Source organism: Coccinella septempunctata, chromosome 3, assembly GCF_907165205.1.
Source record: "Coccinella septempunctata chromosome 3, icCocSept1.1, whole genome shotgun sequence".
NCBI lineage: Eukaryota > Metazoa > Arthropoda > Insecta > Coleoptera > Coccinellidae > Coccinella > Coccinella septempunctata.
The window spans coordinates 27,294,781-27,316,751 of record NC_058191.1 but is presented as its reverse complement, the minus strand read 5'-3'; the positions used below and the strand labels follow the sequence as shown (position 1 = coordinate 27,316,751).

The window sequence follows — 21,971 nt, the reverse complement described above, 5'->3', positions numbered from 1 at the left end:
TGATAATGGATACCTACTACAATAAATAAATAAACATTTATTGTATAATTAGAAAACATTTCATTTTCTTTCTACATCTCGGAATCATCTCTAACACAAAAAAGAGGAAAGGGGGTGCGAAAGAAGAGGTTGAAACTACTTTGAAATTTGCAACATTTTCAGTCACCACCCCTTGGCTTGCTCCTCCCTCATAATTTGTGATCTCATCTGCGCGAGCGTTCCTGATATATCTTGAAAAGCACGTTTTCCAAACAATATTTCCAATTTTCCTCCAGAACTGAACTTGCCCTCGTTGTGAGCTCTCGGTTGTCAGTACGTTTTGAATTCCTGTAAATAGAGAATCTAGGAAATCCCAATGGGTTACAGTCGTGTCTTCCCAGCGGTTCTCTTCATCTTGTTGGTCCTGAACGTGGCAGATTCCGAAGGGAAAAGTAAGTTCAAATTTGGAAATATTATTGAGTAGACAAACGGTCGAATTTTCATTTTGTACCTACGGCAATTCCCAGACTGGTATACTTATTCCTGCATTTCATAGGGCCTATTTTGAAACAGCAAATGATATGAAAGCGGATATACCATTACGAAGAGAATATTAGCTCAATATTCTTTGTTCTGACAAATCTTCACTGCTCTTGTTGAATTAATACCTAATTTAATTGCAAATTTAATTGAATGTGAAGGAAAAAGAAAAAATTTGGCTACCTACTTTTGAAACTCTTTCAATATTGAAAAAAAAGAATCGAAAATGTTAAGCAATATTTCTAGGGATGATAGAACATCAAAAAATAAGTGGTCTTTGTCTAATGAACTCATGTTCGAAACAGCTCATTGAGCGTGCTTTAACCCTTGGAAAGGGCCTAACGATAAAATCGTTTTTCCTACATTACTACCCAAATAATGTACAATAATGCATTCAAATATTTGGTATCATTTGAGTTTACCAAGACATATTGTTTGCTCAGGCTTCTTTGATTCTTTGGATTCCCTAAGGGTAGTTCACAAGAGTCAAAGTTAGGTTTTTCTACACCTATTTTTTAGTTTTTTCAGATGATACGTCTCAAAATTATATCTGCAGATTCTTCTTGAAAAAGGTTTTCTTGATACATCATCTAAAAGTTTTTTACAGTTATTCAAGATTAAAGTTAAATATACGCCTAATGCAATATAAGTATGAGGTTTTCAAGAGGATAATCTTAGCAAGGTGAACCAAAATGACATCTTCATTTAATATAATGCTAGGCGTGAACCAAAATTGTCTTCTAAAACATATGATATTATAGACGTGACAGAATAACAAGAAACATGTATAGGGTTTGTCAAAAGAACTTATCCTCGAAGGGTCGCTTATTGAGGGCGCTATACAACCCTCATAAAATATCATTTTATAATCGGATTTTCCTAAATAACTCAAGAACACTCATTATATATAAGATCAATAGTACCTATATTAAGTTAAGAAAAAGATAACAATTTTTTCCGGAATAACACATTCACTGTAAGAAATAAGAATGAAACTATTTAAGAAGAAAATCTTTATTCCACCCGAATGTGCTGTTAACGAGGCACAATCTGATAAAGCAGCAAAATAAAACTTGAAGACCAAAATTGACCAGTCCGTGCGTTTTGCACAACAAATGAGTTTTATGTGGAGATGCATCATCTTGTTGGAACAATCAGTTTTCAACCTTGTTCTCCACTAGTGACACAATTATTAATTGGGCAAATATCTCTGAATTCCAGTAATTATTCGCATTATAAAAATCACATCGTTTGAGTGTCTTACCATTTGTTCCATCATATATAGGATCATCAAAATGTGCGTTATTTTGCTCAAAAAACATTTAAAATATATAGGACTCCTTGAAGTTCCAATGTCTAATGCGGTTATTCAGGTTATTGTTTTCCTCGTTCTTATAATGTCTATTGAATGTTTCATTCTTTGTGGATTTAAATTTGATTCGATTCATCACCATTGTTTCATAAAAACTGTAGGTAGCAGAGTACAGCAGAGGTTGTATGTATTTATTGAAATACCTATGTAACTTTTCATTTTTAGTTTTCCACCAACCAATAGTTGTAGTTTTCGAGGAAGACACCCAATATTAGTGCAATTCGAGTAATCATACTCTCGTATTTCCATGAATATTGCTTCATCAATTGAATTATAATCAGCCTGATTCAAATTGCAATTGATCACACATATCATTTGAAGTTTCCCACTCAATCAGCATTGTCGTGAAAACCATAGGGTAATATGAAACTGCAATTATCATCGATGAATCAATCGTTCTCTTGGATCCAGATATATTGAATCAAACTATTCAATAATATTTAATATTATTATTTCAGTTTTCACAATTCCACTGATCTCGAAAAGTTTCTAGGGCTTTCATAACTCAATAAATTATTGAGCAATTAAACTTATCTGAATAGATTTGACTAATAATTTAAATCGAATTATAAAACATTTGTGCAGAAAAAGGTCAGATGGGGAGTTTCTCTTAAAGTATAGGTTAAAAAGAAATATGTACCCGAAAGATATAGCCGTTTCATTTTGACTAGATTCCATCAAGAAAAATATTTTTAAGTAAAATTTCATAGGTTTTTCAATACTTGTAAGAGAATTGGTACTTTCTTTGATATTCTCAATTAAAAGGTGATAATGTCCACAAATCGATTTGAAGATAAATTCACCACTATAGGATCTTAAGGCCTAAGCTCTCGTTCGGTATAAAGAGCCTTCAAATAATATACTGAATATACAGAGTGAGTGAAAAGTTACTAAACCACAAAATTCATATTTTATTTGATATTTACTATTTTGTAGAAAAATGCTAGAACAAGATCCAGTATTTGAGTTGTGGGGGTTGTGGGTTGTGCCTCTTTTCTGCCAATCCAATCTTCTGTTCCAATCTAAAAAAATTTTTTTTGCTAATGTGCAGACCTCTTTGAGGTCAATAACAGAAATAATAACATGAAAATATCAAACCAAAGAGTCGTATTAAGCAACGGCTCCCAGATTCGAGTTTTGGTGAACTATTCGAATCTACTGGCTTAAATTTTTGGGAATAGGTCAAAAAATCATATGAAAGAGGGGTGTCCCCCACTGGATCTGCTACCGATGGGTTATGTGACAACCTTTTTTTAGGCATGAAATGGCATTTTTTTGTCCTGAATTTGTAAATAATGTCCAAATAATCTGCAGAATGTTGGACAATTATAATGAATACCTATATCTTAATGAGTTAAAAGTATGATATTTGAATGCGAATGGAACAGAAATTGCGTTCACACATTCCTTTGTAATCACAAGTTAGAATGGGATGGTTCATTTTCATAAGTTTTGAGCTATAACGAAACTACGTATATCCACTTAACATCATCTTAAATAATCATTAAAACCAATCACTAAATAATGTAAGTAAAGAAAACATCAATTAACTTGAATATACAACCCGGGAGTTCGTTAATTCTTCTTTGGAAACCCGGTTTGCTTGTTCAAGTGTTTATCAAGAGTAGAAATTGTTTAGAAAAATGGCAATAATTTAAATGTCAACTGGCTATACATGAATCAACAAAACAAGTTCTAGTAAAACTGCTGAAAGTGCTCCATAAATTCTGTTAGGAGAGGGTCCACTATAAAAACACTCTACCAACTTTTCGATTAGTCCAACAGTTATATCTTCATTTTCCATTCCTATTCATTTGGATGTTAATAGGGACAGTGAATTTTAGGGTTCTTCTCATCAACTACGCGAAAATTTCTTCATTTTCCTACGATCGCTATAGGTGAAATGTTTTAATCTTTCTCCATGCCTTTATATCTAAATTAACTACTACTTCTCCCTCATAGTAGGTTACTTCCTTCTCATTCAGAAAAGAAGTTTTTGCTAGGTCTTATCCAAAAATTGATACGAAAATTTCAGGATTTATAAATTATTTCCCTAAATATTCCGAAATTATTATTTATTACTGACTAAGAGTAATTTGAAATTAGATATATTCTAAAGTTTTCAGGAAAGTCACCTATATTGATATGAGGCGAAGTTGCCTCAGTAGTGTACATTCGTTTTTCTTTGTTGTAGTTTTTCGCCATGGCGGTCTCTTTCAGTGTTTATTACCAGAACTGTCGAGGTCTCAGGACCAAGACAACTGAATTTTTGTTGTCTTCCTGGAATTGCTCTGCTGAATTAATATGCGTTACAGAATCATGGTTGAAACCTACGATAGACAATTCCGAATTTATTTGCAGTAATTATAATGTCTACCGCAGAGACAGATCCGATACAGCTAGCAGTAAGAGAGAGGGAGGTGGTGTTTTCATCGGTGTCGCGAAGAGACTGCAGAGTGTTGCTGTGTCAAATTGTCTTCATTCAACACTAATCGAGGACTTGTGGATCAAAATAAATTTGAGTGGAACGAAAAATCTATTCGTTGGTGTGTGTTACATACCGCCGGGTACATCTTCCGGCGATTACTTGTCGTACTTTAATGCTGTTACAGCCCTGATGGACGAGAACTGCGATGATCATTTCCTTCTTCTGGGAGATTTCAATCTGCCTCGTTTCTCCTGGATTGTGGGAACGAATGGAGATGTCCTGTGTGATATGGTACAAGGTGATTCCTACACAGAATTTAGAGATTTCACGTCATATAACTCACTGGGTCAATTCAACTACCAACGCAATCGTAATGGTAAAATACTGGACTTAGTGTTGTCTTCCAGTTCGACCGTGATCACGAAACGTTCATTGTCTCCCTTTGTTGTTGAGGATTTGCATCATCCTGCCCTGGATGTGTTGGTGGAACTTCCCGGTGGAATGGTGGATGGCGGGAAGTCAAGATCCATTTTCAAGTTTTTCAACGCGGATTACCGTACTATCAACGAGGAGTTGTCACTGATCGATTGGGATATATTGTTAAGTAGCGACAATGTTGATGTAAATGTCGAAGTTTTTTATAATGTTCTCAATGATCTAATTGAAAGATTTATTCCAGTTAGAGTTGTAAATGATAAGTCTAAATTTCCATCTTGGTTCTCGAATCGTACTATTAAATATGTTAAAGAGAAGGCCAATGCTCATCGTAAATTCAAAAAGTTCAAAACTGCGGAATATTATAACAAGTTCTCTCTTTTACGTAAACAGTGTAAAAAATCCATTCAGACAGACTATACAGCTCATATTTCACGTGTAGAAGATAATATTGTTGAGAATCCGAAGAATTTCTGGTCTTATGTTTCGGAAAATAACAAGGGATTCACTGTACCCACATCGGTGACTCATGAAAATGTTGAATATAGTGGTAATCAGAATGTTGCAAATGCGTTTGGTAAATTCTTCGCAGATGTTTTCGAGGATCCCCTCAGACCCGTTATCAGAAAATCCAATGTTGACAATGTGCGGGACTCCACACATGTACACCTTGATCACATTAGTTCTGATGAAATAATGAATAAGATGAAGGAATTGAAAACAAACAAAGGATCAGGTCCAGATTTGATACCTTCAATATTTATCAAGTCGTGTGCCGCTTCACTTGTCTATCCTCTTCATATTATTTTCAACCAATCTCTGCGTTCCGGTATGTTTCCGAAATTGTGGAAAACTGCTAAAATTACCCCTATTCATAAAAGTGGAAAAATTAATTTGTTGTCCAACTATCGACCCGTTTCCATTTTGAACCACTTTGGTAAGTTGCTCGAATCTATTGTAACTGACTACCTATTTCTTTCACTGAAATCGAAAATTAGCATCAGACAGCATGGTTTTTTCAGAGGCAGATCGGTTCTCACTAATCTGTCGCCATACATCAATTACATATCCGAAAATATGGATCGGGGTGTCCAGGTAGACGCTGTTTACACGGATTTGTCCAAGGCTTTCGACAAAGTACATCATGCAACACTTCTGCAGGTTCTCTTAGATTATGGTGTGGGACCAGATTTGTTAAGTTGGATTGAGTCATACCTGTGTGAAAGGTCTCAGTATGTTGTTATGGGTGATGCTTGCTCGTCTCTTTACAATGTTGAATCGGGAGTACCCCAGGGGTCTCATTTGGGACCACTTCTCTTCAGCTTGTATATCAATGATGTCTGCCGGTATCTTGTTTATGTGAATTTTGAGCTTTACGCTGATGACATTAAAATGTACCTAGCTGTGAAAAGCTTGGAGGACGTTCAGAGGTTTCAGGATGATCTTAACAGATTTTGCGAGTTCTGTTCTTCGCTTTACCTGTCCCTGAATGTTAGTAAGTGTAAACATATAACTTTCACCAAGAACTTGAACATTGTGAGTGCACCTCTGTGCCTGTCTGGTTTGATTGTAGAGGAGGTGACAGTTGTTAAAGACCTGGGAATATTTCTGGATTCGAAGTTGTCATTTGAACATCATATTGATAATGTTGTTTCTAGAGGCTTCAGAATGCTCGGTTTTGTTCTGAGAATTACACGGAATTTCAAGAATGAAGAAACCATGAAGGTTCTGTACTTTTCTCTAGTCCGCAGTATAGTCGAGTATGCAACCCCAATATGGAACCCTTTTTATCACAAATATATCAACAGAATTGAAAGAATTCAGAAGAAGTTCACAAAAACTCTATATTACAGATTCGGTAACAGGCAGGTTGCTTGTCCATATGAGACGAGATTGAAAATGTACAAAATTATTACCCTAGAGCAAAGAAGAGTTATTCTCGATCAAATGTTTTTATTTCGAGTAATGAATAATCATTTCGATTTTCCCATTGTTCGTGAAATTTATTTCAATACTCGTGTTTTTACTGGTCGCCATAGAGATCTTTTTTATATCCCGAGAGCCCGCACATCATTGTATTACAATTCCACTTTTCTGAGAATTACACGATTTTATAACTGGCATATCTCTTTCATTGACATATTCAACTCTTCACAAGCTGTTTTTAGGAGAAGACTGTGTGCTTATACGTGTAGAAATTATTAGAAAAAGAAGATATTTTTAAACTTTTCCTCCCTTATTATTATTATTCTTGTAATATAAGTTCACGATCATTATTGTAGGTGTTTGTTTTCTTGTATTTTGGTGAATCCTTGTTATTGGGTTTTCCTGTTAGGATTCCTATTTAAAAAAAAAAAAAAAAAAAAAAAAAAAAAATAAGTTCATCCAGTAGGTAATAGTTGGAATAATAAAGCTGACAGCTCCATTCATGATTATAATTAATTTGAAATCTTTATAAATAATGGTTATACTAATTATTTGTAAAAATGTTGATAATTTGGAGAAATATCGCCTCGTCAACATAACAAGATGCACCACCCACTTGTAACTTTTAAGGTAAATGTATAATTGTGATGTCGGAATGGGATTAGGACTAGAATTTAAAACAAATTAATTACATCTGACTCATCTATTCAAATCCGAATTTTGACCTTTCTAAGGACATTTCCTCATCGATATCTAATATTTTGAGGCCGTTTATTCGAACTCGATTATAATTACAGTTGAAAATATTTTATTACACTAGACCACCTGATTTTGAAGGGTTGCAATAACTTGTATTATGTAATATTTGTGGTGACAGTCAATTCGCTTGAAGAAAAATGTTAAGTTTTGACCTAACCATCATTCGTTTTGTGGAGGTACTGGAAAAGGTACGTTTATCAAGGTTGAATATTTTATTACACCAGATTTTTAAGGGATTTTCCGATCAAAATTTCACATTTTTGTTCAACCGAATGAATGGTCATTACAAACATCACATAATACAGGGTGCAGCATCTGGTGTAATATAATATTCTACTCCGATAATAGTTATTTATGTACCAAGGACGAAAAAGTGTCTATTATTACAGTCGAGGCTGCAAATTGATGAGCAAGCAGGCGAGACACAGTTTTTCCCGAGGTGTATATATTACATTTTTTTTGTCGACCTCACATACCTCTATGAAAGGAAGAAGTTACCCATTTTATGGACTCATCTAGGTGTCCGTAATTGCCAATTCCCTGAGCTCTGGTCAAGTGTTACTGTTATCCATGTCACTATCTATTCTGATTATACTGAACACTTACAATCAGACCACGTACCTAATTCACTGGTAAAATCTAGCTGATTTCGTAAAAGAATTAATTTGACAACATCAAATGAAAGTTATTGTCACACTACTTATTTACGTGGCGATTCCAAATAACAGCAACCTACTGGTCCAACTCACAAAAAGATATCCAAATCAGAGATCTTGAAGAACAAATCATGAAACAAGAAACAGTGGACATTTACAGATATCAAATTCCCTATGTCATTGTAAGCCAAGAAACTTTGAAATATTTGGGGCTTTAATTGGACTAAAATCTCCACAAGATCATGCAGAAAGTTATACCTAACTGCTGGGGACTGCAATTACGGTACGCAAATACATCGGAAATGCAGAAAATCGTGGATACGTTAAGAAGAGCCACATCGGGATGAAGCGAAGCAGGAACCAGACCAACACAGTGGAGCAAAGTAGTAACCCGCACCCGGAATAGCTTAATCCTTTGATATCCGGGATAAGTGAATATTCCTCTTGAGAGGAGTATGAAAGCTACCAGGATAAATACGATAAGAACAAAAGATGCCTCTAATATCTCTCCCTGGACACCCTGTCCATTTTAATCCATTATAATCGGAGGAAATAAACACTGACTGGCAGGTTCGAGGACAAGCCTACCTATACAGGGTGTTTTCAAAGGTGAGGCTTTTTTGACAGAAGGTAGAGCTAGAACTCATCAAAATAAGTCGTTTAACCAAAAATTGTCTATATAAAATATCCAAGATGGCTGAGATACAACCCCTAGAAGTTCGACAAACTTTCATTGAATTTCAAGTACGGGACTGTGGAAAGTGACTCCGGCATCGCAAAAACGAAACAAAACATAAACATATGGCTGGAAAATGAATTGTTCAGTACCAAGTTCATCGGATTAGATGCATCAGATCACTTTTGAGAGAAGCATAATTGTTGTATCGTGCAATTTAGGGCGAAAAAAAATTTTTGAAAATCGAGACAGTTTCTTAAAAGTGCTTATGTTAGTTATGTTGAAAAAGTGCTATGATGATGATTTTCGTTACCACGTAAATATCGTACGAGCCAATATCCTAAACGAAACCACATGGTCGGATCAGGAGATGAGTTTTTCCCACTGCTTTGCAATAATTCAGCTAACAAACGGTCTAGGGTCGTATTTCAGTAATCATTTTCAATTTTTTTTTCAACTTTGTCATTTTGAAAGTTTTGTATAGGTGATTTTTGGTCAAACGCTTCATTCTGACCAGTTCTACCTTCTGTTGAAAAAAAATCCTCACCTTCAAATACACCCTGTATAGTAATATTTTTGTAGGAGAGAAGAAATGTAAAAATCAGAAACTATTATTTCATACAGGCAGAACATTTTTCTGATTTCACATAAATCCTTTTACATTAAGCTTTTCATAGATGAAGATTCGATGATGAAGGCTCATATACCTAAAAAGTGATTACGAAAACCTAGCTTTAAGGCATTTCTGGAGTGGAATGTTGTTAACTCCCATTCAATACCTGGAGAACTTAAATCAGCGACACATTCCGAGGCTTTCATACGATTCATTCACAGCATATGGCCCGGAATTTGAAAAGCAGCCAATTTTCCGCACTGATTTCATTTCCAACTAGATGAAAGTCTGGATCTATACGCAGTGAACAGGACTCTACACTTTCGATATATCGCTTGGTTTGAATTATAATGGTAGATATACTACTCCACAAATGTCAAGTTCAGGTATTTTGTGAACGTTTAAAAAGTGGACAAATCTTGTCCACCAAATGTTCATTTATGAGAAAACAAATGTTCACATTTTATAACATTTTCAGTTTAAGGGGATCGAAGTTCTTACTGTTTGTGTTTTTAAGAATTTTGGATCATTTGTTTAACGTTGTTACAATCAACTTTGATTCGAAATCAGAATTTTTTTGCAATAATGTCTAGACGTAAAGTTAGTGCGGATAAGGCCAATAGTACTATAGGTCCTTTCGTTTGCATAAAAAGTGTGCACCATTCTACACTCAATTTTAGTATTCGTTTGCTGATTGAATTTAGGTACACCAGTGTAGAGGAGGTGTAGTTTATCTACATCTCCTTTTGACTATGTGTAGATAAACTACACTGGTGTAAATCAAATCGAGTGTAGAAAAGTGCAACACTTTTTATGCAAACGAAAGGACCTATAGTACTATTGGCCTTATCCGCACTAACTTTACGTCTAGACATTATTGCAAAAAAAATTCTGATTTCGAATCAAAGTTGATTGTAACAACGTTAAACAACTGATCCAAAATTCTTAAAAACACAAACAGTAAGAACTTCCCCGAAACTGAAAATGTTATAAAATGTGAAGCAAAAAAAAACATTTGTTTTCTCATAAATGAACAAATGCAAACGAAAGAACCATATCTGTATGATCGAGAGACGTAATCAGAGAGATGTTGCGAATTTCATTCAAGAAACTAGAAACGTGAGCGAAATACCGAGAAGTGGAAGTCCAAGATCTACGACTCCGGTACAAGATCGTCTTCTGACTGTGTCTGCTCGAAAGAAAGCTTTGAGTACTTCATACAACAGCGACTGTTGAGCGCTTCTGGTTTTTAGGTTTAGATTGACAGTTCGTCAAAAATTTCGAGAAGTAAATCTACATTCTCGACGACTTTTGAGAAGAATCCCACTAACTTAAATTCATATATGTGTGTCTTCGATCAATGGAGGTGTCTGTATTGTTCACTCATATGAATAATTATTGGTTTTCGTTATGTAGATGATCTCCTTGGAAAATCTGTTCCTTATATTCCCTTCGTCAAAATCAAATTTTGATTTGATTTGAGATTTTATTATTGTTGACGGACACAAATGCTTTAGGTAATTAGAGTTTCATAAAACTTTGATTGTCCGATCAACGATTTGAAAGTCACTCGATTTCTAGAACGAAATCACTGAAACTTTTTCATTTCCGAATATATTGAAGAAGTAGCAACAGATAATAATTGAATAGGCTTATCAACATCATAATTTGATGAAAGAATGATATTCTGAATGATCATGACTGAATTGAAAACAAATTGACGTCTATTCGTCAATCAAGCGTTGATTCCCCGATCAAGCTTTATGAAACCCGGGGTGAGTCTTTTTTATCGTATGGGTATCTATATTTTATATTTCGATTTGTGATTGTTTAGATGTATTTCCATTGTTTGTGAACATTATTTTTGTTCTTCCTTTTATTCTGTCCTTTCAGTCGTATGGGAATATATTCCGACATTACTCCGTAATGTCCATCATTGTACACGAGTATTATTTCTTGTCTACTTTTTAACCCACCCCAGTTGGTTTGATGAAAATGTTAAGCATCTTCTTTTTGAAAATATTGTTAATTATACAGGGTTAGAACTATTTAGAGGCTGACTATAGGAATATGGAAAACCGTTAAAAATAAAGGGTGGCTTAAATTACACAAAAAAAATGGTACACCAGTATAATCGCTATTTAGGATTATGATTACACACCGAATTTCGTGTAGTTATCTCCAAAAACAAATGAGTTATGAAGAAAAAATGATAATCTTGATTTTCAGTTAGAGATATTTAGTGTTTACACCCACCCACTCATCCTTGAATAACGCAACTTTTTCGTAATTTGAGCTACCCTATATTTCTAACGGTTTTCTATATCCCTGTAGTCCCCCTCTAAATAGTTATTATTATTATTATTATTATAAATCGGTACAGAGTTGAGGCCTTGCCTATTAACTCAAAAATGTATTTAAATAAGAAATGCTGTCACAAAGAAACAAAAATTGAAAAAAATAAAAAACTCACACACTATCACACACCCACAGCATTTTCTGAGGCCCACAAGTCAAATCTGTTTTTAAAACTGTTCACACTAGGCGCACAAACAATCTCGGTCGGCAGTCTATTCCAAACTTCGAACACTCTGTTCGAAATGAAGTACTGCCTAGCGGTGGAGAAAAACCTCTCACGTGAGAGTTTGAACAAATGTCCTCTCAGGTTATTCTGGTTGAGCACAAAAATATGACTGAGGTCACAACCGAATAGACCACGTAACGATCTATAAGTTATTATAAGATCGCCTCTCAACCTCCTTAGTGAGAACCTGCTGATATCCATGAGAGCCAACCTACTTTCATAGTCTGGACGCACAAAGCCGTATGGTATTCGGGTGGCCCTCCGCTGAACTGATTCCAAAAGATTTGCGTCTTTGATGAGCCAGGGATACCAGACAGGACCGGCGAACTCCAGGACTGGACGAATGTACGTTTTGTACAACTGCGCTGCAGTCATAGGATCGCAACCAGCGAAGGACTTCCCGAAAAGATAAAGAAGCTTTCGTGCTCTGCTCGTGCAATGAGCTATATGCTGACTCCATGACAGATCCTCTGTCATAATCACGCCCAGATCGCTGTGAGTGGATACCTTCTCAATCTGCTGCCCCTCAATAAAGTAGGAAAGTCCTGGATTATTCTTTCCTAGATGTAATACCTTACACTTTTCAATATTTAGTGGAAGCAGCCAATCATTACACCACCTTGCCAGGGAGTCGAGATCTTCTTGTAAAACAGAATGGTGGGAAGTTGGACAGTTGAATAGCTTTGTGTCGTCCGCGTATGAACAACACTGCGATCTAACAGACGCCGGCAGATCCGAAATATAAATAAGAAACAGAATGGGCCCCAGAACTGAACCTTGAGGTACTCCACTTAAAACATCTCTCATGGTAGAACGAGTTGGGCCCACCCTGACCGAAAATTTCCTGTTGGAAAGGAAGCTCTCAATCCAAGCAACCACGTCGCCCCGAACACCTACATGTCTTAGTTTATGCAACAATCTCTTCAGAGGAACACGATCGAAGGCACGGGCGAAATCGAGGTAGATTACATCTACCGATTCACCAGCATCAACAGCCCTTGTCCACTCGTTAAGACACTCCAACAAATTAGTGATGATAGACCTACCCGGAATGAATCCGTGCTGACCCTGGGGTATGATATTATTGGACATCAAAAAGGACAGCATGGCATTAGAAATGATCTTCTCCATTATTTTAACAGCTATTGAGGTAATGGAGATAGGTCTATAATTTTCTGAAGACAGTCGATCCCCTCTCTTATATATAGGTGTTACGGATGCAACTGTCCAACAACTTGGTAAACGGTTAGTTCTGAGAGAGGTTTTCATTATCTTGGAAAGTGGACAAGCAAGAGATCTCACACAGCTCTTAAATAACTTCATAGTCAAGCCATCCATACCAGGTGCAGTGCCAGTCTTGAATGACCCAATGACTTGTTTCACCGCCTCAGGAGTTATGTCAACAAAGTCAAAAGATTGCTGGACACTTGGAATTGCAATCCGTGGAAGGGGGCCGTCAGGTTCTCTCGAAAAAGCATGAGCAAAAGTATCAGCAAACGTGTTAGCAGTACTCATAGGGTCGTCGCAAAGGTTCCCAGATTTATCACGAATTACGGGAACAGAAACAGTGGTGTTAAATGTCTGACGGATATATTTAAAAAAGCTCTTCTTGTCACTACTTGAAACTAACTTCGACTCGAATGTTCTTTTAGCTGATTTTATGTTGAGAGAAAGATTATTTGAGTATTTTCTATGGATATCGAAGTCAGACTCACGCCCACTCCTAATATAGCGTTGCCATAAGGATTTTTTGAATCTTATTTGACGTATAATCTTTTCGTCTATCCAAGGTTTAATTGTATTCCGCCGCACTGTGATCGAGCGTGTGTGTCTCTCAACAGTATCAACAATAACATTCTCTAATTTTTTCCACATATCCTCGACATCATCGGCATCCCAGAGACTATCCCAACTAACCAGCATAAGTTCCTCATCAACTTTGTCAAAATCGGTACACCTTATTTTCTTCCTGGACATGAAAGACCTATTTTCCACAGAGAATTGTAATTTTGAGCACAAAACAACGTGATCTGATTTGCCCACTGGTGGTTCATAATCCAAAGAGGAGACCAAATTTTTGTCATTAACAAGAATTAAATCCAGTGTTGACGGACGTTGACCTATACGAAATCTCGTCGGCTGGCTGACGAGCTGCTGGAGATGACAGTTATTGACCATGTCAAGGAACTTAGCTGAGGGTGAAGCATTAGATGGAGAGGTCATGATAGGCCACCTCAAGTCATTCAAGTTGAAATCGCCTGCAATAAAAATATTCTTTCTTGAGTTAGATAAATCTTCAATTGCGTCGAACAAGAAAGAATCATATGGACATGGTCTGGGTCGATAAACACAGCCTAATGTGATGGAAAAACTTGACGTAGATAAGTCAAGGAAAATATTGTCTATACCAGGCGAAAGAACCGAATGTGAACGAATGGAGTATTTATTGACAATATCAACACAAACATAGATGCAGCAGCCCCCATAACCTGGCGTTGTAACACTATCACACCTGTAAACGACATATCCTGGAATATTACACGAAGCATCAGGGATGTTTGGATTTAGCCATGTCTCTGTGATCATAACAAAGTCTGGTTTAGAAATATCAACAAGAGCCATCAGGTCATTTTTCTTCGCCGACAGAGAAGCTAAGTTTGTATAAAGTATCTTCCATTCTTCAGGTGATGTTAGTTTTTTGGGGGAGGATTATCAGGAGCCGTAGAGGAAACAATTGCAGGCTCGCCCTTTATATACTTGATTGTTAAATTTATCTCACCCCCGGAAATTCTGTTCTTCAGTTCCTCCCGCATGCGATTGAGACGTTCAAGCTGTTCGTGTGTTTTATCGTCAGAAACGCTGAAATCCCTCAGCACAGGATTGACGGCGATTACCTTCTTATTTTTCAGAATGTTGAGAGGGGTATTCAAATTGTTGAAGCAAACTTTCACTGGGCGGGGAACATCAGATTTCCTCACCTTACCAACTCTAGATATAGCTGTGATGTGATCAAAGGCAGATCTTTCAACCTCATTAACGATTTTTTTGATGATCACGGCGTCCTCAGCATCATTTACCTCCGGTATGTTCCTTACAATAATATTGTGTGACCTCTTTATCCTCTCTATCATCTCCTGTGCACTACATGGTTCGGGACCGCCTCTAGCCACACCGCTGGCATCGACAGCGGAAGTCACCCGACCTCCAATGTCAGAGACTCTCGAACGAAGCTCCATCATATCATGAACTACGGATTCATGAGCAGTTTGTAAATTCGTTATGTTATGCTGGCACTCCACAATAGCAACCCCCTGGGCATGGAGCAGCTCAGAGTGGTGTTCGATTTTTTCAGAGCAATTCTTCAGCTGCTCACATAAGTCTGTCTGGGTATTTTTGATCGTTTCAATATCCTGAGCAATTTTGTCAAGTTTAGACAGCTTTTCCAGAATGAGAGCTAAGGGACCAGTTGATTTCTCGACCTCAGTAGTCTGAGAACTGCCATCACTACCAGAGTTGCTACGCAGTTTTCTCAAGTTTCCCCGACATGAGGGACATGCAAATTTTTCATTCTGCTCTGACATAAATGCTATATCTTCAGGTCTCAAGTTGACGCAGAGCCCATGACAGGTTCGGCAGCAGACAGTACACGCTATTTTACTATCTTTTGCTCCCACACTCTTTGAGCAAACTAAGCAATAAGTAGGCATTTTGAACGGTGAGGCTATATCAATATAAAATTAGGAAAAATTAGAACAAAGGATTAACACTCTTCACTTCCTGAGGCCGACCAGGAAGGCTTCGAAATAAACGCACACAGGTAGGCCTAGGAAAAAGCAAGGAATTCCCCACAGAGGATAATTACAGAGGACGATATCTCAAGTCTACAGATATTTCAAAATGCAAAATTAGATCTCAACGTGTATACTTCTCTTTATGAAATAGTATGAAATCTCAACATGTGTACTCCTCTTCAGTGAATACAAAATTAAATATTGCTTATCAGAACATGCGATAGTAACGTATGTTAATCGATATACAATTGATGCGAAAACAGATCTTATAGTCACTCGAAAGTAAATACAGAAAAGCGGAAAAATCGGTTATTCAAACCCAATTTTTGGTAAATTTCACCCTAACTCAGGTGAAGACACTTATGATCAGCTTGCCAACACAAAATGGCAGAAAACCTCCGTTTCACTTCAAAAACTCTCGAAAATTACGCACAAATGTTTCCCTGTTGACAACACAACTCGAATTCAGGGTTATAACCCTGCATATTTCGATTTGTGATTCTTTAGATGAATTTCCATTGTTTATGATCATTATTTTTGTTCTCTCTTTTAAGCCTGAAGAGGGTGGAAAATATCACCGAAACGTCGTCTTGCAATTGAAAACTTGACCAGTGTCAAGTTTGTGATGAAACTTCCTGTATGCCGAATTGTTATAATTTCGCGATAAGGTGTTTTTATTTTTTTATTTTCGAGACTAATGAAGTTTTGTGTGAAATCCCCAGCGTTCATCTCCGTATAAAGAACGAATGTGAAATTTCAGCAACAAATTCAAGAATTATAGTCGGCTTCGAAGTGTTAACACAAGCATAAGCTATAAACAGTTTATAGGATGTTTGTGTGGTGTGGATACTCGGTTGAGTGAGCTTACAATCGAGAGTTGAGGTGAGAGAAATAGGATACCAACCATTTAAATCCGGGAAAACAATGCTGATCGATCTGACTTCGATCAAAACTTCATTGCATTCCTAATCTTTCGGCTTTCATTTCAATCTCTTTTTATCACTTATTTTATTGTACCCAATTTTCCCTTCTCGTATAAACTGAAAAAAAAATGGGGTGATATTGAAAGGGACCTATATTAATTTGAAGTTTGTGTCTTGTATCATGAAGAACATGAAACCAAAAAGGCTTATTCATTTCTGATTCACAGGGTGTTAGAATTCAATTGACAACCCAACTTGTATTACAATTATTTATTTTATTTATTCATTCCATACGATACAAAGAGATATTGCTACCTATAAAAAATCCACATAATTGCAAAATATCATACATTATCCTTATAATTTTTCTATAACCATTTGAATGAACATTCTCCGAACAATTTACAAAACAGCAACATCCAAAGAAAAAACCTTAACAATAAAAAATGATGAAAACAAAACTATAATAATATAATGATAATTATAATCTCATAACTCAACGATACACTTGCATTATAAACGATAAAATTACAAATAATTTCTGATTTAATCCAATTTTAGAACAAGCGACAACCCGAAAAGTATGCATCATATGATATACAGGGTGGGCCATCCATAACTTTCCACCCCGAATTTTGAGCTTTGGGATGGAATCACGAAAAAACGCTCAGACAGGTCAAATTTTGTTGAAAGGGGGACAAATGAGTTTGATGGATGGGTCAAAAAATGAATTGGATGTCACTACCCCTCTAGCCGCTACCACTTAAAGCAATTATTTTTAAATAGAGATATTAGGTCGTAAATCGTGCGCTTTCGTTTAAATTGAAATAATTGCTGTTAGGGTAGCGGCTAGAAGGGTAGTGATATTGAATTCATTTTTTGACCCGTCCGAGCGTTCTTTCCATCTCAAAGATCCAAATTCGGCGTGTGAAAGTTATTGATGGAATACTGAGTCACTCTGTATAATAATGAAGCGATGAAAAAAATATACACTCATGCAGGAAATTGAATTGCCTTTCCAACAAGGTGCTGCTCGACCCCTTTTGCCTATTTGAAAATGAGATCTGTTGCGGGGTTGCGGCTAGAGGGGTAGTGATATCAAACTCATTTGAACACCTTCATTTGTCCCCCTTTCAATAAAATTTGACCTGTCTGAGCGTTTTTTTGCTATTACATATTACACCCCAAAGCTCAAAATTTGGGGTGGAAAGTTATGGATGGCCCACCCTGTATAGTGAAACTCAAGTCGAGAGCCTCGGTTGCCTATATGTTATAAATCATAAAACAATGAAATTTCAAAATGCCCCCCACTTCTGTTGGCCAACAATCAAAAGACAAGCTTCAATTCCGTTTCCTCCTCTTATATTCAAGTGCACCTCCATTCACATATCGAATCACTTAAGCGCTCTTCGAATAAATGAAAATATACAGATACAGATTAATTCAACATTCACTTAGTTTGCTCGACGACTGTTGATTTGATTTACAATGTCTACTTGGCATAACCCCTGTGGCGCCATCTGATTAATTGCAGTCAGAATCTCCCTTGGAGTCCTAAGCGGACATTATTTTGCTTAGTTCACACTTACTCACTCTCATCGGATTAGGAAATGTGTAATCTGAATTAAATTTTCCGAGATAACTACTGTTTTAGTTCCTATTCTTGAAGGGTAACAGAGAGTGAATTTAAATGGATTGTTGTATCGAATACGCGAAACAGTAAACTTCAAGTTACCCTGAAATTGTGTTCGGACGTTTGAATGGAAATTATTATACTTACACATACAATCCAGCCGTATATTTCCGTATATATGTGAGAGTTCTGAGTACCATCGGAAGAGGTCAATTTTGAATTGGAAGGGGGTATCTTTTGATTGCAATCTCATAGATTTACAATCATCCCCTAAGCAGTGTGGCAATGGTCTCAATATTCTTAAATGGCAATAAAAGTCGAGTGACATAGCATATTGAAGATTTGGCATTTCTATTTATAATCATGCCAAAAAACTTCTGTTCGGCATTCTCTTCGAGGTAAAACACTCGTTAGAATGGATGGGTGAAGTGCATCGAAGTGGTCGAGTTTCTAAACGCAGTAATAGTATATTTTAAAAATATTTTCTTCCTTTCTTTCCCTGTATACACAGGGAGTCCCAGATGTCCACGTCAAGCCGAAACCTTGTGATCGGCAAGTCAAAATGGTATCAGGAAAACATTTAAAAAAATTTCCTCAGTTGAAGAATTCTAACGGATTGAAGTCAGTTGAATGGGCTGGCTACTCGCCTTTGGCGAAATGACTGCAGTCTCTCCGTCTCCGCCATTTCAGCGTGATTATTTGTCCCGCCCCAAAATGACTTTTCCTATCTTCCTCAAAATAAAAACGTCAAGAGTCATTTTTAAGTATGTAAGAAATATTTGTTAAAAACTGTGTGTCTTTGCCAAAGAAAAATGTATTTAACAAATAATTTTGCAAGTGTCGTACCATTTTGAAAAACTAATCAAATAGCCCAAGGTCTAAAGTTACATTTTCTTCCAAGATAGAGCAGGTCTGAGTATGAAGAAGCATTATTCGAGGATCACATAACAAAAATGTAATAGTCTTGAAGCAACAGGAGAGAAAAGACCGTCACAGGATGTAGATGTTCCCGATTTTTCCGCTTATAATTCCTAAAACTCGCTCTAATTTATGTTCACACTCACTAATTTAAATTCAATACACTGTACTTTGTAACTGTTCGGAATTCACTGTTCACTCCGCTCTCTTCTTAGAACATTTTCTTTCCTGGAGTCCAACATACGTATCTTTTATATCGATACGACCCGGTTCGAGAGCATTCCAGTCTAGCCGGAAGCCTTCGCTATATTCGCGATGTTTCCATATGTTTTTTTTTTGAAAAACATTTTGCCTGTCATATGATATAAACTATCATTTTCAGGAGGCTGTGCAAATTTTGGTCACTCCTGTTACGGAGGAATGGGAAAGAGAGCTCCTAAAGAACTTATGCAATTTACTGACCCCCGGCAAAATCAGGGAGAAATTCTGATTGGATCAAGGTTTTTTAATGATAAGCCTTACGTAAAACTGAAGATGAATCGCTTGCAGTATCAACAACTCTCTAGAATTTTAAGACAATGGGTGAGTAGAATCAAAAAGCAAGGTTTGATAATGTTTTTATGCTGAAAATAACCGTTGAAAGGGCTTAGAAAAAACTGAATTAAAGAGTAACCTCCTAATGATAAACAAAATTATTATTATTATATCTTTCACATCTGTGGTAGAGATACCCCTCACTTTTTATTTTCACATAGTACCTACCCCCTATATATTGTCATTAATAATTATTTGTCATTCTATTTGGAATACAACGATAGTGATAACTTGGTACTTTTAATTGATGACAATAAAGACATTTTTGAATTACTAAATTACATTATTAATATTATTTCCTGAAGTATGGATTCAAACTAGATTACCTATGATGCAATTCAAAAAACGAATAAAAAATTACTTAACGAAAATGTTCTTGAATCATCAAAATCCACATAATGTTTTTGAGAGACCGGTTTTTCAAGATAACTCCACGAAAAATAATCCGGAGGTGTTGGGTTGGGGCACCCTGTAGATATCAGCAATCATAATGCCTCTTATAAATTTAAAAGTGGTCTTTCACGATAAATGATTCCACCTCTACCTACATAAAAAATTGAGGATGAATAAGGATGATTATGAAAAAATTCCAAAATTTCTTATCCGCCATCAATTCCAATAGTTACTGCTTGTAGATACTAAACAAAATGCTCTCTTTACAGATCCATTCCCAGACGATGCCCCAAAATTTCGAAGATGATAAGAACCAGATCTAACGATGGAACTCAATTTGCAATAAAAGATCAATGGCTGGAAAACGTAAATCAACACACATTAAATCTATTGAAATGTTATGAATATTAAATATTCAATTATGTATAGATAATATTTGTATATTGACACATAAGTTTGCAAAGAAATAAATATTTATATCGCCCTGGCTATCTCAACTAAGCAAAAACCCAGCTTTGTTGCAATATGCTCAGCCTCATGAAAAACAGTTCATTGTTCTGGTCAACTGATATTTGAAATAAGCAAAAATAAATCAAATAGCTCTAACTTCTTTGATTTTCCCATATCTGAAAAACCATGCATGGAAGAAAGTCTATTTTGCGAAAAATTCGTTAGTATAATTCTTTTTCATAAGAGTTACCTATTTCCTGGGTCTCAGACTATTCTAAGTGTATTTTGTTCTTTGATGACTTTTGAAAATATACAAAGGGCGAAAAAAAATACGGGAGTTGGGACATTTTATTATTCTAAAATTTATTTTAATTTGCTTAAACTACAAAGAAATGCAGGATGAGCTGTAAAAGGGCTCAGTTCTGAGAACAGCTCTGATGGGGAGCACAATAGACCAAAAGATCGTAGTGAAATGTAACCCCCTTACCCCTTACCAAACTATAATACGGCAAAGTTCCAGCCCAATGAAGCACAAGCAAATTAACACACCAATGTTGAGCTGTAAAGCTACATTCACAATCAATTCACGGGCCGAAGTGCACTTCGGCACGGAAGCTTAGCAGATGGCGTTTTCCGTTACCATTCACAATGAAATTCAAGACAAAATTTCTTGCAAGTTGCAAACTATCACTTATCACTTCGGCAAGGAATTACGTGCCGGCTATAGATGATGCTGATGCTTATGTTTTGATCAGTTACATTTTTGATTCATTTGAGTATTTGGTTCCAAGATTATTGCGAATGGTAAATTTCGTGCCGAAGTGCACTTCGGCCCGCGAATTGATTGTGAATCCAGCTTAAGTATTTTGACTATGCAGGGTATAGAGATGACTGCATGACGGCAAAGATCGTTACATTGGACTGCAAAATGTAACTGAGGTTGATGATTCAGGTCTGAAATGACATTGGACATTTCAGAAGTTGAATAAAGGTTTTTTTGCGATTAGGAAGCTGTCTGCGTAACACTTTAAAAAGAAAAAAGGTGTTCAAAATTTTCAGGCTAAAATAAGGGTCCGAATGCGCCAGTTAATGCCGTTAATGACAGAATCCCCAAATGGTTTCGGAACTATAGGCAAAACTAGAAAGGAGGTAATTCTTGGATATCTCAAAACTTTCAATTCCATAGATATATGGTTGATATTATTTATTTGTTTTCAGCTATCTACTATAAGATTTATAATTCGATCAAGAAGAAAGTCGAATCGAAGAAGTTTTTGGCGTGATTCAGCATGTTTTTTGTC

General features: G+C 36.3%; 1 protein-coding gene across 3 annotated transcripts; it reads left to right on the top strand.

Annotated features, from left to right (window-relative positions):
* The first annotated feature begins 254 nt into the window (after window positions 1-254).
* Window positions 255-20,780, top strand: LOC123309609. Of its 3 annotated transcripts, none has more exons than XM_044892805.1 (3): window positions 255-431; window positions 19,616-19,815; window positions 20,490-20,780. In XM_044892805.1, the coding sequence occupies exons 1-3, from the start codon at window positions 356-358 to the stop codon at window positions 20,541-20,543; spliced, it is 330 nt and encodes a 109-aa protein (XP_044748740.1). In that variant the 5' UTR covers window positions 255-355; the 3' UTR covers window positions 20,544-20,780. The 3 variants fall into 3 exon arrangements, 1 of the variants encoding a protein (XP_044748740.1); XR_006537275.1 differs by lacking the exon at window positions 255-431 and adding an exon at window positions 3,676-3,789; XR_006537274.1 differs by lacking the exon at window positions 255-431 and adding an exon at window positions 16,418-16,641.
* Window positions 20,781-21,971: the final 1,191 nt, after the last annotated feature.